This window comes from Hippocampus comes, unplaced genomic scaffold, assembly GCF_001891065.2.
Source record: "Hippocampus comes isolate QL1 unplaced genomic scaffold, H_comes_QL1_v1.1 scaffold8, whole genome shotgun sequence".
In the NCBI taxonomy this organism is placed as follows: domain Eukaryota; kingdom Metazoa; phylum Chordata; class Actinopteri; order Syngnathiformes; family Syngnathidae; genus Hippocampus; species Hippocampus comes.
Genome location: NW_017806153.1, coordinates 742,842 through 758,651, shown reverse-complemented (window position 1 = coordinate 758,651; position 15,810 = coordinate 742,842). Strand labels below are relative to the sequence as shown.

At 44.1% G+C, this 15,810-nt stretch overlaps 2 protein-coding genes across 3 annotated transcripts in view; one reads left to right on the top strand and one right to left on the bottom strand.

The window, feature by feature from the left end:
* Window positions 1-13,790, bottom strand: part of sesn1 (sestrin 1) — a 38,682-nt gene extending 24,892 nt beyond the window's left edge. The window contains exons 1-3 of the mRNA XM_019894995.1: window positions 13,703-13,790; window positions 10,346-10,444; window positions 8,868-9,212 (exon numbers count right to left, since the gene is read on the bottom strand). Of these exons, the coding sequence (XP_019750554.1) occupies window positions 8,868-9,167 (300 nt within the window). The 5' untranslated portion in view covers window positions 9,168-9,212; window positions 10,346-10,444; window positions 13,703-13,790. The remainder of the gene's footprint in view (window positions 1-8,867; window positions 9,213-10,345; window positions 10,445-13,702) is intronic.
* On the top strand, window positions 11,249-14,752 carry cep57l1 (centrosomal protein 57, like 1). Of its 2 annotated transcripts, none has more exons than XM_019894997.1 (11): window positions 11,249-11,486; window positions 12,263-12,419; window positions 12,504-12,668; window positions 12,770-12,891; window positions 13,013-13,123; window positions 13,225-13,302; window positions 13,433-13,525; window positions 13,598-13,663; window positions 13,758-14,008; window positions 14,084-14,228; window positions 14,417-14,752. In XM_019894997.1, the coding sequence occupies exons 1-11, from the start codon at window positions 11,466-11,468 to the stop codon at window positions 14,624-14,626; spliced, it is 1,419 nt and encodes a 472-aa protein (XP_019750556.1). In that variant the 5' UTR covers window positions 11,249-11,465; the 3' UTR covers window positions 14,627-14,752. The 2 variants fall into 2 exon arrangements, with proteins under 2 accessions (XP_019750556.1, XP_019750555.1); XM_019894996.1 differs by having other exon boundaries at window positions 11,254-11,486; window positions 13,010-13,123.
* The last annotated feature ends 1,058 nt before the right edge of the window (window positions 14,753-15,810 follow it).

Genomic DNA, 15,810 nt, shown 5'->3' with positions numbered 1-15,810 from the left:
GACCGAGAGGTCATCTTCATCACACTGGATGGAGAATCATGGAATGAATGAGGCTAGACCTTCTTAAAAAAAAAAAAAAAAAGTATAAATAAATAAATAGATAGATAATTGATTCATTAATTGAATTGAATCAGCAGATGTGAGCTCCTTTAGAAAGAGTTTTAAAAAATGGCAGATTTTTGACGACTTCACAATAGGTTTGAAACCTGTGTTTTCACATCGTTAAATGTCTTTGGGCAGAGTAAACATATGTATTTATTTTATATGGTGAAGGCCCCCCCATGGGGGGAAGAAGGAGTGACATGCATTTTTTTTCCCTGTCATACTTGAAAAAAGTGTAATTGCACATCCACTACGGTAGATGGCAGTGGTGCTCACATTTTTTTTTTCGTTAATTCCAGTCAATTTGATGCACTTTCCTTTTGCGTTGCCGCCTTTTACATGCCTGCCTTCCTCATGGCCTTCCGCTGTTTACTGCGACACGATGAAATGCTTAGGAAGGCACAGAAGAATGGTTTGGCGACTGGCCAGCACGGACGATTAACAAACCGCAGCACAGTGTTTGGTCTCATCGATCTCACTCGTGCCCTAGAAATGTCTCTCAAAAGAGTATGAGCCAAGCTTCACCGCCCCTCAACTATTTCTGCTCTTCTTATGCTTGTAGTTGAAATGTTTGGAAAAATAATCAGTACCGGTATGCCGGAGTTTTACATTCCCAATTGTCCTCGTTGTTGCCATGCTTCTCTGCAGCGCAATTCAAAAGTGCTCTCGAGGTCGTTTGAACAATGCAACGCAGTGTTTTGAAACTTTTGCTGATCGTTCCAGAGTAAATCTGTGTCTTAGGCGTTATTTGGTCCCCATGAGATTACAAGTGGGATTTGAAACGCGGAGCTCATAGCCGTTAATCGCCTTGCTGGCCTGGTTGGCGTCGTCGGGACCATTTTGTGCAGCATCATTGCATCCAATGTTGAGGAGAAATACAAGACCAGCAGCCCATGCTCCAAGACTTACGACAGTTGTTCCAGGAATGGAACTGTTGAATGAAACCGAACCATTTTTGGACCAGTCTCTGTTGTCTATTTTCTGTTTTGAATCAAGAATCGGGAATCAAGCGCAAATGGACAAAAGGAGTAATAAGTTTCGATTCTGAACAGCATTCTGTTGACAGATGAAGCCCGTGTTTCTGCAAATTCCATTTGCATGAAGCATTTTTGTCATCTGCAGAGCGATCTGGGATATGGATTAAGCCTCCTTGTTACGAGTCCGAAAGGAATGAAACAGAGAGAAAAAAAATCACAACAGAGATTAACTACAAATCCAATACACAATATTTGGAGATAATGAAATTGGGGGATATCAATGGAACAAGCCCCCGATCAGAAACTAATTGACACTGCCTGTCTGGTATCGTCCGTGAGGAAGGAAGCCAGCGGACGAAAAAAAGCAAACAAAACAAAGCATTGGTAAAATAACAAATCTAACGGTGGCGCATGACTTGGCTCGGTTCGCCAAATACGGTACAAAGGTATGGCTCACACAATTAAAGGTGTCGAGGCCTGAAGTTTTGTGGGCTGGGGAGGGTTGAGGATAAAAAAATATATATTTTTTTAAAAAGTCAGTGACCTCAATTTGCATGTTTCCGTTTTAAGTCAAGACATTTAAACACGTTGAACTGTCAACTGGGGAAAAAAGGGAAGAAAGCCAACGTTTCCTCTTTTGCGCACGCGTCCTCTGGCACGTTACACACGTGTGGCCGGGGAGGTCAACACAAAAATGATGACGGGGGGGCTTATCATGGAAGAAGATCATACATTGCTATTGGGTGTTCTTTGCAAATGGCTCTTTTGTTCATGAGTGTCAATAATCATTTTCTCAGTTAGTTTACAAATGTGTCTATGTATGCATATATATATATATATATACACACACACACACACACACACACACACACGACTCAAGGTCAGAGGTGAACAACTGTGGGAACGGGGTGGTCCTGCAGCACCAATGTGTCGCCCTTCTGACGAAAAAGCCCGTAACATAAACAAGCACTCATGTACACAGCAGCTCCGGACAATGCAACCCATGAGAAGCGCACAATAACCACTCAGCCCCACGGCACGGCGACTGAAACAATACGACACACGCTAAAACAACACGGGAGCTCAGGACTAAGCTGGCGGGGCCGAGAGGCGAAGCTTGAGGCAACACTGTTTGCTGGAGACAGACAGATATACACACACACACACACACACACACACACACACATGGTGCAGGCAAAGCCTCGTTACAATGTTACTCAAGGGACATAACGAATCTGTACGCTATAACGGTAATTATGAACCCCTTTCCAATAAAATGGCCGCCAGCTACGATGTATAATGCAGTATAGACGTTTATAGATGTAAAAACACGACCATGTAATACAGTATAAACATGTGAATTACAAATATGTGTATAGAGTGTGAAGAAAATATGAAACAAGCAACTGTAGTGTTCCCACTTCATCTCGGAAAACATTCAGACGTAAATGAAAAAAAAAAAAAAAAAAAGCCTTCTCCACTTCAAGATGTGCCTCGCCCCAGCGGCGTTTACGATCGTCCTTCAATCTGTTGGCCTCGAACTCTGCCGTGATTTTGTTGCCATTGCAGATGATTGTCGAAATCGTCGACTTTGCCAATTCGTAGTCTCGGCTGAACTTCGGCTGGGAGACTTCCTTTCGAAAGTGTGAGACAAACTCAGCCTTCACAGATTTGCTTCCGTTTACCAGATGATGTGCTCAGGGCCGCGCCGTGCCTCCGGAAGTACATCAATGTACGAGTCGACCCTGCGTTGTATGTTTACTTCATAAGCATGGTCGCGGCGGCAATTAGATTCCTACAGTTCGTTGTAACTTATGTGTTAGCATTAAGCTAGCAGACTTCAAGGAAAAGCTATGTGGTTGTTTAAAATATGCAACGTGGAACTCCTACTTCGTTTGTTATTTAGTTTGACAGCAAAATTGAGTTGACTATTGCGCAGATAGCGCTCACATTTTTGAATTTAAGCTAACATCTCCTGTAAAAAAAAAAAAAAAAAAAAAAAAGTCAATAAAATATATATTTTTAAATGATGGCTGTAATATAGCACTGTAAACATTACTAAGAAAACCATACATTTGGGTTCCTAAAATGCTGTTTGTGTATTTTCGGCAGGTTGACCAGAGTGTTGAGCCAAGTGTGGTTTGTATCCTAATAGGGGTCTACCTCAGACTTCGGTCTGGGCCGCAGCCACCTGACTAGCTTTGGTGACCAGATGACTTGAAATCCGGCATGCTGCCTGCAATAAATCTCCCGAGACATGTAAACACACACACACACACACACACACACACACACACACACACACACACACACACACACACACACACACACACACACAGCAAGGGGGACGGATCAGCAGACATTCAGCGGACACAAACACAGGCCTAACCACACAGACATACACACAAACAAATACACACCAGCTGGATGACAGCCCAATGACCAGGGCAAAAGGAAAATATCAAAATCATGCGATACATTGCAAACGTTCATGCCCAGTGCATGGAAAATTCCCATCCCTTCAAGTCGGCCGGTAGGCTCAGAGTGCCCTCGCGTGGCCAAGATGCAAACTGCAGCAGACAGTAAAAGGTTTGCGAGCCATGAAATGAAAGGCAAAGCAAAATAAGAGGGTGAGGAACAAAAGGTGTGTGGATGTCATCGCCTTCATTCGCGACTTCGCTCAAATTAATTCTCACCAGTTGGCCGTGGTAGGGTGTGTGTAAAAGCGAGGGATCTGCAGCCACTTCTTGACATGAGCATTTTTGTGTGCATCATTACCCCTTACCCATCTGCCTAATTTTGTCGCATCTGATTCGTCTTCCCCATAAAGTAAGTAACGGGAAAGAGGAGAAAACACAATATGAATTCATTAGTACAACAATGAGACATTATGGCTTTACAGCAGCAAATGGCACAAAAGCAGCACACCAGAACGAGATGGTCTAAATAGCGAGTGCACAACACAATGAAGGATTTAAACTCATGGAAACAGCCGCTCATAATTTATACTGTGTGTTTGTGGTGCAAGGGGGCACATTGCCGAACACAAAGACCTTGATGATGCGTCTACAATTTCAAAAAAAATCAAGCGCTGCTGATCAGAAGCTAACACTGGAAGCAATGCTAATCAGTGCATTCAACACAACACAATGCAGCTCAGCTTACCTTGGCACCAGCACTGGCTAGTCCAGGCACTCTGGCGACCCATCTTTTTCTATACAAGCAACAAAAAGTCACTTTTCGTTAACATGCCCGCTTTCACTCTAAATACGGAATTACTAAGTGTTGCAGAGGAGCCAAAGAAAAAAAGCAAAATATTCCCCCGGGGTAAAATGAACCGAAAGCTTATACACAAAAGCCAAGTCGTTGACTGTACGAGCTAAACAGTAACATGTCATAATATCATTTACGAACATATTCATTGGCTGAGCGTTTTATGTGGATGTAAAACTTTGCTGAAGCGCCGCATATCAACGTAAACAGCTTGAAAGTTTGCCCAATCTTGCTGCATGGCCAAATGCCAAAGCAGATTTATAAAGCTGTTCGTCATCTAACCGCATGTGTGATTCATGCAAAAAGAGATGCAGGATGTCACAGACCTGATGTGCTGCCGTCGTGTACGAAACCGTACTCAGGTGTGATTAACAACATTAATAATGGCCCCGTTCCATTACTACCCCCAATAAAGCGGCTCACTAATGCTTGCCAGAGCCTTGGAAATGGAGGCCTTAAATCCAAACAGTCATTCGTGTTATTTACCGCGCTTGCGGTTTTCATGCAACGGCAGGTCAAAATGTTGCGGCGGGTCGATAAAAGTGATTCACGCAGTGCCCGAAGGCGACGATGTGGACTAAATTTTTTTTTTTTTAAAGCCAGCAGATCAACTGATTTATGATTGCGCTAGCTTGGGTTTCCACTGGCAGCGTTAAAACCAACAGAAAGGAGGATTGAATGCATTCTTGGGAGACGTGTTCACTGAGGAAGCATTGGAGGGCCGTACTAAATCATTTTCGAGGAATGTAATTTTATCTGCGGGTTGCTGTATAAATATGAGAGAGGCTTGTTTATTTAGCAGTGCGGCGCAACGCCGGCCTGCGCTCACTTGCAGCGGAGAAACTTAACAACTAGCTTTAAATCCACTGACCGGGCATTTAAAAATCCACATTAATTGTAAACACTTGAATGTGACTATAGTTTAACGACGGATGGCCAATAATTTTTTGGTTCAGGTCTGTTCCACCTGCTCTCGCAATTTTCCCTCCATTCCCTTCCCCACTTGCATGTCGAAATAAGCCCCGCAGTTCCACCTCTCTCGCTCTCTCTCAACTCCTGAATAGCACGGCTAGAAATAATCACCCTCAAGTAACAGTGCCAACCATCCCGACACCCCCCGCCCCCATCTCACCATTGCACTTCATGTCACTGGTACCATGACGACTGCTAAGAATCTGCAAAATTCGAAACCCAACGTGAGCCCATCCTTCCCTCCGCACCGGGCTAATGCCGTCTTCACATGTCTTAGTGGTTTGGGAAACCAGCTTCATAGATATGAAGCAGTTTTATATCGTAATCATGACGTAACGCAAACAAGTCTGCTCTTTTTTTTTTTCTTTTTAATGATTTATTCAGGCTTACCGGATTGACGGTGACCTAGTTGCACAATTCCAACATGGTCTCCCCCCCTCCTTGTATCTAGTCTTTCTCTGAAGGCCACAGCATACTGCACTGGATTTGAAAGTGTGTGTGTGGGGGGCGGGGGGGGGGTCTGTCTGCGATGTCGGATCCCCTTCTGGGGTATTATACGTGATTTAAAAGAAATCTTGTTCCTTGAAAAACTATGTACCGTCATTTCCGCACGATAAAGCGCACCTAAAAGCATTCATTTTTCTCAAAAGCCGACAGTGCGCCTTATATAAGATAAGATAAGATCAGATAAGAAAACCTTTATTAGTCTCGCAAAGGAGAAATTCCCAATTCACAGCAGCAAAGTTATGAATGGAAGAAGTAGAACAATATTGATCAACATTCCGATTTCTTGGACGTATTATTTTAAATGTTCTGTAAAGCGCTTTGTTACAGTGCAGCGGATGTGAAAGCACTACATAAATAAAGCTGTAGTGTATTGTATTGTATTCCCTTTAGCGTAGCTCCATCTAATGGATACATAGCGCAACTGCAGCCACTATTGTAGCTTCTATTCTTATGCGCCTTATAATGTGGTGCGCCCTGTGTATGAGAACAGCTTTAAAAATACGCCATTCATTGAAGGTGCGCCTTATACTCCAAAAATATGACATGCTACTTGTTATGAATCAGTTGCATCTTCGGATATCAAGACAATCAATCTCACACATGTCTGCAACTTCATCCTTGAGGTGCGATAATTAGTAAGTATCTGCGAGCCATTGTCCAGAAAAAAAAAAAAACAACAACAATGCGACTGGGTGAGAAGTAAGGGGCCAAAGCCTTTCGGCTGGACAATGCAATTTCCAGTCTTTGAGGTTATTCTGGGAACGCCGGTTTGGCGTAATTAATGACACATGAGTGTTTATTGCAGCGGTTGCCGAGTCATGCTAAGCGGCCATGATTAACTCACAAAGTGGGGTGTTAAAAAAAAAAATATGCTTCTGACAGGCTATGATGAAAGTCGAATATCGCGGGGGGCTCTTTGACTTGACCGTACAATCGTTTATATAAGTGAGAGGCACTAACTGAGGCTTTGGGTTGAATAATACATGAAGACATTAGACAAAAGAAACCATTAGGCGTAATACGCCATGAGTGCCATGTTGAGTTGCTATGATCTATCCATCTGCGATCGTCCTCTCATGCGCGGGGCTTAATGCAAAGTGAATGAGCCATCTGAGAGCTAATTCCAGGGACACTGGAGGGAGAACACAATGGCGCAATTACATAACACAAAGAAGCCACTCAGTGGGCTTTTCAAACAGCCCCCGAGACTGGACTGGACCTTCTTTCATGCAACCGAGGGAATATGGTGACCGGGTGATGGAGTCCGTCCACGCCGTCATTGACGCACACCGATCCCAACAAGTGTCTCTTTTGATATGTGCGCGTGTGTGCCCCTTTGAGGGACAGCGGTTACCACGGTGGACACCTTATGGGGTTACAGGGTGCACCAAAGGGTTAATATGAGGAGAAAAAAAAAATTAGCCCCGCGTGTCTATTTGCATTCGATCAATGACACTCGGTTGTGTCAAGCTTCAGCATGAGCCCTTTTGGATGACCTCCTGTTTTAATATGTTGACAAATCTCCCCTCGTGCATGTACGCATGCACGAGGACAGCCCATGGGAACCGAAGCCCCTCCTCCCCCTTGCATACACACACAGATCCCTATTTTCAGCCTTGACCCAATAACCCTTCACCCACGGGGCTCACTCTTAATACTGGGGCAATATAACATTGCAAACACCATCCCCTGGCTCAAGGGATCACTGCCGGGGGATAAATAACATTTTCTGGAACCGAATTTGCTCCAGCAGCCATCACAGCTTGTACAGTGCTTATGAGGAAATTACAAAAAAAATGTGTTCCCTGAAGTTCCCCCTTTGAAATTATTTCTTGTCTGCCGTTTGAATTATGTTGGTAAAAATGAAGAATATCGGCACCAATAATCAGCCGGGCAGATAATGGGTCTATCCCTACAAGTACAGTAGTGTAGCAGGTCTAAGGGTTCATGAAAATAACAGTATTGCAAGTCTCTGTACGTTATGAGCAGTTTGAACATTAACACTATATAATATTGGGAAAAAGTGAAATACAACTGAACGGTATGTGGGAAGTGATTCTTTCAAAGATCACCCGAGTAATCCTGAGTAACAAGTTGAGAATTTCTGCTTTAAATTTGCAATTTTCAAAACACAAACATAACAGTGACTAAAAAGGCTGATACGCAACAGCTAATAGGAAAGAAGCCATTTCTTTTTTTTCCAACTTTCGGCCCAATTATTGATGTGTGCATTCGGCCTTAATGCTTTCAGAGGTTTTGTCTTCAGAGGATCTGACGGTATTAAAGATCCATCTGAGTCGAAAGCCTCCGTTCCATTTCTGCTAGCCGCGAGAGTGATGCTGCTGTGTGTGTGTGTGTGTGTGTGTGTGTGTGTGTGTGTGTGTGTGTGTGTGTGTGTGTGTGTGTGTGTCGATGAGAGAAGGGGAGGTCACGGGATTGGGGTTTTCAACTGTAAGACCTCATCCGAATGAGATGCAACAGCGGGTGCATAAAAAAGCAGCCTTTGGCAAACCCGGGGCAAATGCAGCTTAGCATAATTCAAAAATACCAGAAGGCCTGTTCTGTGGTGTGCGGCTAAAACCTGCAAAGCAGCTTTCTTCCTCTTTCATCACTCTGCCCCTATCGTCCCCGCACCTTCCAAAAACACCCAAATGACGCCAAGCGTACAAACTGTTTATGGCCTCCCAATCGCGACATGTCAGCCCATCAAAGTGCTAATAGAGAGCGCTCAGGAGGACGAGGGGCTGCTGTGTTTATCTCTCGTCATGCGGCTGTTTTTTTTTTCTATAAGGAGAGTGCTGCAGTAAATTGGAGACTGTGGAGTATACTAGTGCAGCCTCCAGAACTGAAGCACAGCAACAGGCTAAGCTAAGATTAGCATGGTTGTCATTTCGAGCTGTGTATCTGCAAATGTTACAAAGATGCGGCAATTGTATTCAAAAGGAGAAGAAGGGCAGCAAAGAAAACAGACTGGTAGATAAAAAAAAAAAAGTGAAGACTGTGAGGTAGACAACAGAAATAATAAAAACCTCCTACCTGGACAGTCTGCAAAAGACGGACACATCGCTCCCTCACGTCTTCGAAAGGACAACGCTTGGTGAGCATGAGGAGGTGAGCCAGGACAGCGTTCAGGTCGCTCCTGGCGGGGGAACCGGATGCCGGTGACAGACAGGGCGAGGGCGAGGGCGAGGGCGAGGACGTTGGCTCGGGCCCGATAGCCTCCACTTTGCTTAGGACCTCTTGGCGAATGTGCTCCATGGCGGCCGTCCTGGAGCTGGTGTCACGGCTGGCCAGCCCATCCCACCTGCCCAGAGTCTCCTGGTCTTGCGCGTCCATCCTCTGATATGGAGACTTGATGTGTGTTGTTGATGTACAGTAAGGCTAAGGCAAACATTAGCACACGAGAACACTCAACATGTATATGGTACAGGAATGACACACGCGTATCAAATCGGGATATTTATGTAAACCATTGAAAACAGCATTATTGGCAAAAATGGAGAGCTGCAGCAAAGTGGAGACAATGGAAGTGAATTAACTGCATTGTCCACCAGGACTAAAACGAAGCTACTATGATCATGTTTTTTTGTTTTGATAGTAGTTGTTTTTTTTTTTTTTATCTTTTATATAGGTATGTCAAGTCTAACAATTTTATTTGAGAGGACACTGAGAGCAGGGATTAAATTGTGCGCTGCAGCAAAACAGAGACTGCGGAGTCGAATAGCGTAATGTACCTTTCATCACATTTACAGGATAATGCAACTATTTTTTTATCATTTCTAGACTTGTATCCTCAAATGTTACATTGATGCTGTTATTTTATTCAAGAGGAGACTGAAGGTGGTGAGGAAATGAAGCACTGCAGCCATGTGGAGACTGTGGAGTATAATATTGCAACGTGTGTGTGTGTGTGTGTGTGTGTGTGTGTGTGTGTGTGTGTGTGTGTGTGTGTGTGTGTGTGTGTGTTGTGATCATTTCTAGCTGTCGTGTCTCAAATGCTGTAATTTTCATTTAAGGAACACTAAGAGCAATGAGAAAACGGGGCACTCCAGCTAAGTGGAGACTGTGGAGTATGACTGCAGGGATAAATATTTGAAATACAAATAAAGGTGCAGATACAATGAAAGTATGATCACTCACGTCAAATAACATCTGCATTACCTCCGAAAAGGCATCTAGCAGGGGATTTAAACCAACATCACGCCAGACATTGTTGAGCATACTGATACGTGGTCTGCCCCCTCAAAAAAAGCCTCACTAATATTACGAACAATCTCCCAAGTCCTAAAATGTGCTCCTACTACTTATCTGACCGCCCGTAAATGACAAGTTTGAACACTAAAACGTCATGAAAAATGTACAAATACCGAAGCCTGCCTGCCGGTCACTCAGTTCCATTCGATTCTGCTCCCTTGCCACTACAATCGGAGTAAAAGGGCAAAGCCGCTTGTCAAAGGCGTGTTAGCTGTCATAGTGTGACAAAGGCAGAATGGTGTCGTGAGTAAATTACTTACTTTAGTCACATTCTTCGGTACTAGTCTTGCAACGGGACACCTTACCACACAAGTGGCCAGCCTCGTTCGCCCCGCAGTAATATCATCAGGAGGCAGCAACTGCGGAGTAAACATTTGATTGATAGCCACGACAAACCAATGGTAAGAGGTATTCCGTGCTCGGGGGTGGGATAGTGGCAGCTCTGGGTGCTGATTGGTCAGCCATCTGTTACCATGCTGGCAAGGGAAGGGATTCTGGGAGTTGAGTTTTCGTTGAAGCTTCCTGACGCCTTTAGTTAATCCAAAACTGGATTTTTATAAACTACAACTCCCACCATGCAACACAGTATAACGGTCGCCGCTCCACCTCCTTGAGTTGTTTATCACAAATAAGAGGGGGGGAAAAAACGGGCAGAAAAAGGGTGAGGTATTGTTGACCCCCCCCCCTCACTCGGGGTTGTTTGTTTAAATGACGTCATTCCTATTTGTGAAACGAGTGAGAAAGAGGTTGGAATGCTATTAGATGACAATTTCCTAGTAAATGCAATGTAAAGTATGACCTGGTGAAACATGTAGACTTAGTGAGAAAGTAACATGGAGGTAACAAATGTTTATAGGGCGATACATTTAATGGAAGTGGCCCCTGTGTGCTATACGCTTTTGATAGCATACAATTTGTTTATTAACTATGCAAGGCCACGCAACATATCAAACACTAAACAAAGAATGCATTTGTGTACATTAAAATCATTTATTTCACGTGCAGCACAAATAATGTGCAATTTGGATCACTATAATTGCAAGATACATTTTTTCAGTCGTGCAAAGCTTTGACTTTTGACTCTCATTGTCATTGAAACTATTATTATTTCAATTGAACAACGTGTGTCTTACGAGACAGTGACGTTTTGTAATCGCGTAATCTGCAAGAAAGTGTGCAAGGTGATGGCGTGGGGAGGGCGGAACTAGTGTGCAGGCGGAACATGAACCAAACAAGCGAAAAGAGAGGGAAATTTAAACTGTGGGGACCTTCTGTCAAAAGCAGTTGCTTTAGCGCGAAACGGCAATTACAGATATCAATCAGCAGTTTTAAATAGAGACGCACGGTCCGAACGAGGATAACTCCTAGTAATGGTACAGAATGGAGTTGAGCCACGACCAGGTAACCTTTCAAGTGTAGCCGTTTTGCTCGGAGTGCTAAATGTTAGCCTAGCATAAGTCGATCATCGTTTAGGCTTTAACCAGTGTCTAGTAGCTTTTTAACAATGTAGTTATTGCTATTTTTGCGAATGAAGAGGCGATTAGGATTTTCACGATTAACAACAATAAATTAGCTGTTATGCTGCGTCCAGGGAACCTCTGGGGAGCTCGGACATTTCAAACCTGCACTTGCTCGACGAATGCTGCGTTCGGTAAAACTGGTAAATTTGTCCTGGCAAAGTAAATTTGACTGCTGCTCAGGGGCCACACGGGTGCAAACACTTAAAAGAGATTCTATAATATGCATTTAGATGTTTTAATTCGCAATACTAGTTAGCAACATTCATTACAACCAGTTCTGGGTGATTTTATACCGGAAAATGAGAACTTAAAACTTGGAAGGTCGCATAAGTGGATGACTCATGCCCCAGTGGCCGCGAATGCATCACTGTAGTAGTACAAGTCAGTATGTGTATAAATGACCAACTGCGGTACTTCAATTAGCCTCCTTATCAGTGGTGTGTTCAAGAAAATTGGTGATCGCCCTTCAAAATTGGGGGACAAAAAAAAAAATCATACAATTGCTGTGCATATATGTCATGTCTGTATATGCATGTAGTAAAATTGAGTTTATTACACCAAAGCCTCTGTAAATGATGCATGACAAGTCGATATTTTAATATTTTTGCCAAGTGGTAGTATGTAGCCCATAAGGGAGGTTTGCGTTGTTGTGTGTAGCTTTCAGACTCCCCCTCCAAGAATAGCTATATAGGGAGCTACTACCAGCCTCCGGACAAGATACTGGCAATCCCAAAAGAAGCGCAGCTGTCCCCCAAAGGCGCAGAGCACCTGATCGACAGACCTGGACTCCAATCGACTAAACAGAGCAGCCAGGGTACATGAGGTGTTTCGCTTTTCTTTTTTCCTCACTGTCACTAGAATATATATTTACAGGTACAGTCTGCTTGCCTCATTTCAGGTGTCGTGGATGCACTCAGGACCCTTCAGGAGAAAATAAAACGCCTGGAGCAGGAACGGCTACAAGCAGAGAAGAGCCATCCGCAATTTTCACACGATGCGGGGAAGCATGAGCCCGCTGCGATGTCAGCGAGCCTGGTTGTGACAGAGGGCGATAACAGGAAAGGTAATAACATCTTGTTTGTTTGGGGTTTTTATGTTTTTTGTTTTTGCTTTTAGGTGCAAGCAAAGTGATGCCTCCTAACTGAGATTGAGCCTTGATTACAGAGCTGGACGCTAAGCTGCAGTCTGCCGAGTCTCGCTGTAAAATGCTTGAGAAGCAGCTAAACTACATGAGGAGGATGGTGGACAGCGCCAGGAAGGACAAGGACGCACCGGCGGACAATCAGGTACGATGCATGGACAATGGTACCATGGTTCTGGTTGAACTTGAGACCCAACTATCAATATCTATATCTGTCCATATAATAATTTGACTCATGTGTTCATTTAAACTCAACCCTACAGCAGCAGAAGCAAGAGAAGCAGCCAAGCAACCCAGACGAGCAAATTCACCACGAAAAGCTGCAGAAACTTGAATCAGAGTGTATCAAATTGAGCAGAACTCAAAATCTGTCAGAGGTAAGATTTATGTTATTACCCCAAGTATTTATTTATTTATTCCCCCCCCCCCACCCCCCTTTGCTTTTTGTAGTCATTAGTTTTGACACTGCTGTTGACAGATGAAGCTTGCCGTTCTGGAGCAGAGGCTTCTGAAGGAGGAGCATGAGCGTAAACTCGTGCAGGAGAAAGCAGGCCAGGTAAGTCAAAATCTCCTCAAATTAAGCGACCTTTTTGTCGTTGTTCATTCCACATGCAGGTGCATTTGTCGTACTTTTGGACCTCTCTACATATCGTGTGGTTAAAAACAACTTAGCACTATGTCCACAGCTGCAGCGAGAGTTGGACCTCAATCTTAGACTGTCTTCTCCACCCGCTGCCCAGCAGACTAAGCCAACGAAGACCCCCCAAAAGCCCATGCTGGTATTGTTTAAAAGCCTTAAAATGGTTGCTGGGGATGAATTGGCGGTATCTGATTATTGTGATCTATTTCAGAAATCCCCCCGACCGAATGAGAGTGCGTCACTGAAGCACAAAAGGATTCCCTTTGTGGCAGGAATGGTAAGTAGTGACCTACCGAAATAAAGCATTCACTCTTACCTTTTGGTTGTCAGTCCCCTTGGAATATTTCGATGCATTTGCGTTCTCCTTCCAGTCGACCAACCCGAGCCACTCGGTGCACGCCAACGTGCAGAGCATCTTGCACATGATGAAGCACCACCAGCCTCAGCTGTGCGAGCGGGTGAGCGCCCTGCACCGTACGGGCTGCGGTGCCAGGAAGAGCCTGCGCATGGACGCCCAGCCGGCGGCCAGGCGAGACGGGGAGGCGGAGCCCGACGCGCAGTCGCTGGGCTCGCTGTCAGACCTTCTGCTGGCCCTGCAAGACGAGCTGGGACAGATGGGCTTGTGAGTCCAGCCGAGATCGCCGTAATACACACATTTGTCACATTTGGCGATGATTATACGCGCGGGAAATTTCAGTGAACATCAGGAGCTGATGCGTCAGATCGATGCCACTCAGCATATGGAGCAGAGGCACGAACTGCAGAGAGAACTAGAAAGTATGGCGGCCAGGATGGACAAAAAAGGAGCGCAGATCACGAAACTGAGGAAACACCAGCAGTCGGTAGGACAAGCAGGATCTTATCCATGCATAAGTGTGTATGTTAGGACTGTCACCAACAATTATTTTCATAATAAATGAAATAATCAACCTCGGCCTACAAAAAACATTAACCGTTGGTTGTTGTTGTTTTTCTTTTTTCTTACCATTTGTTTTTTTAAACCAGACATTTATTCTCATCATTCCTTCAGGTCCACAAGTTGACCCAGCAGCCACACGCCACCAACAAGATGAGCAAGAAGCCAAGTGCCGTGCAGCCGTTGTCAACTTCTCCTGCCAGGAGCAAAAATCATCATCAGGACAGGCCGAGCAGCGTAGGTCAGCAGAGCCTCCACATCCTCAGGGAAACGCAGAAGCTACGCAACAGCCTCAAAGAAGAAGACATCTGTTGGGAAGCTTAGTCAAGAATGACTACGTCAAACCAGTTTACACGTTTTTAGATCTTGTTTTTAACCATGTCATGTTGTAATGATTTATTTTATATTACATAGTGTATATTTGAAATAAAGCATATTTTCTACAATTTTGACAGTTAATGCAATGAGTACTCACTAGATGGCAGTGTTGAGCCGTTTTCATCCAAATGGGAGAGGTGTCAAATTTCAGTTTGTTTCCGGATTGGAAACTGTTTGAATGGCGTTAGGTCACGAGATTAAAATAGTTGAGATTGGGTCGTGTGAATTTTGTGGCATGAGTCAAAGGAACTAACCACGGGACCTTTTTTTTTTTTGTCCGTTTCCTGTATGCTTGAGTCAAAAGTGCTCATTTCTATTTGAACAGAAGGCAGTACTTTTGAAATAATATAATCCTCAAAAGATAAAAATGGGAAGGTAAACCAAATCTATTTTCCCCCATTTTGTTTGGTTTTTAAACGCAGCTAATTTCCTCGACCGCTAACCCCGCCCACCTTTTCTAATCAACAGTATGGCGGCGGAATGGTCCTGAGGTTTTGTTTTTCCTCTGCTGCTGCATTAGGTTACCCAGCACAACTGGATGTGCAAATCAGATTAGCTGCCGCCAGGCCACAGACACAAAGCCAGTCCACTCTCCAGAGCTCCCGAGTTGAATGCTGTGCTGTTCAACAGTTTTGCACAGTCCTCGAAGGGGAATTTCAACGCACGAGCCCATTCAAGATTCTTGCGGACATAACTTGAAATCCCAAAATAAGGGTTTGCGGGCCAGTTGGAAGTTAACAAGCTGCATAAACACACACTAAAACACTTGTCATTGGAGAAAGCATTCACTGTGGTTCTTTTTCAGGGGGGAGCCAGAAAGCAGCAAACTTTGCAGTGACCCTGGAAACTTTTGAGAAAAATGCCAAAAGACAGCATGAGTGCCTGTGGGGAAACAAATTTGTAGTAGTTATTTTTGCAGCACTTTAAAGGGTTATAGGGGATTAAAACAAGGTTTCTCCTTCCACGCAAGCGCCTCAAACAACCTTGGAAGCTTGGTCAAGATACAATTTTTAAATTGGGTACAACACATTTCATATTGAATCATTTCAGGTTATTAGTTTCCTATTTTAAGTGCTGTTAATGTTCAAACTGTGCCGACAAAATTTAAAATGAAAAAGAGCTAATTAAAA

Excerpts from the sequence above, each read along its gene's own strand:
- cep57l1 (XM_019894996.1), top strand. The coding sequence starts at position 11,466 with ATGGAGTTGAGCCACGACCAG. Across the intron at positions 12,669-12,769 it reads AGAGGGCGATAACAGGAAAG|AGCTGGACGCTAAGCTGCAG; the intron begins GTAATAACATCT and ends CCTTGATTACAG. Across the intron at positions 14,009-14,083 it reads GAGCTGGGACAGATGGGCTT|TGAACATCAGGAGCTGATGC; the intron begins GTGAGTCCAGCC and ends GGGAAATTTCAG.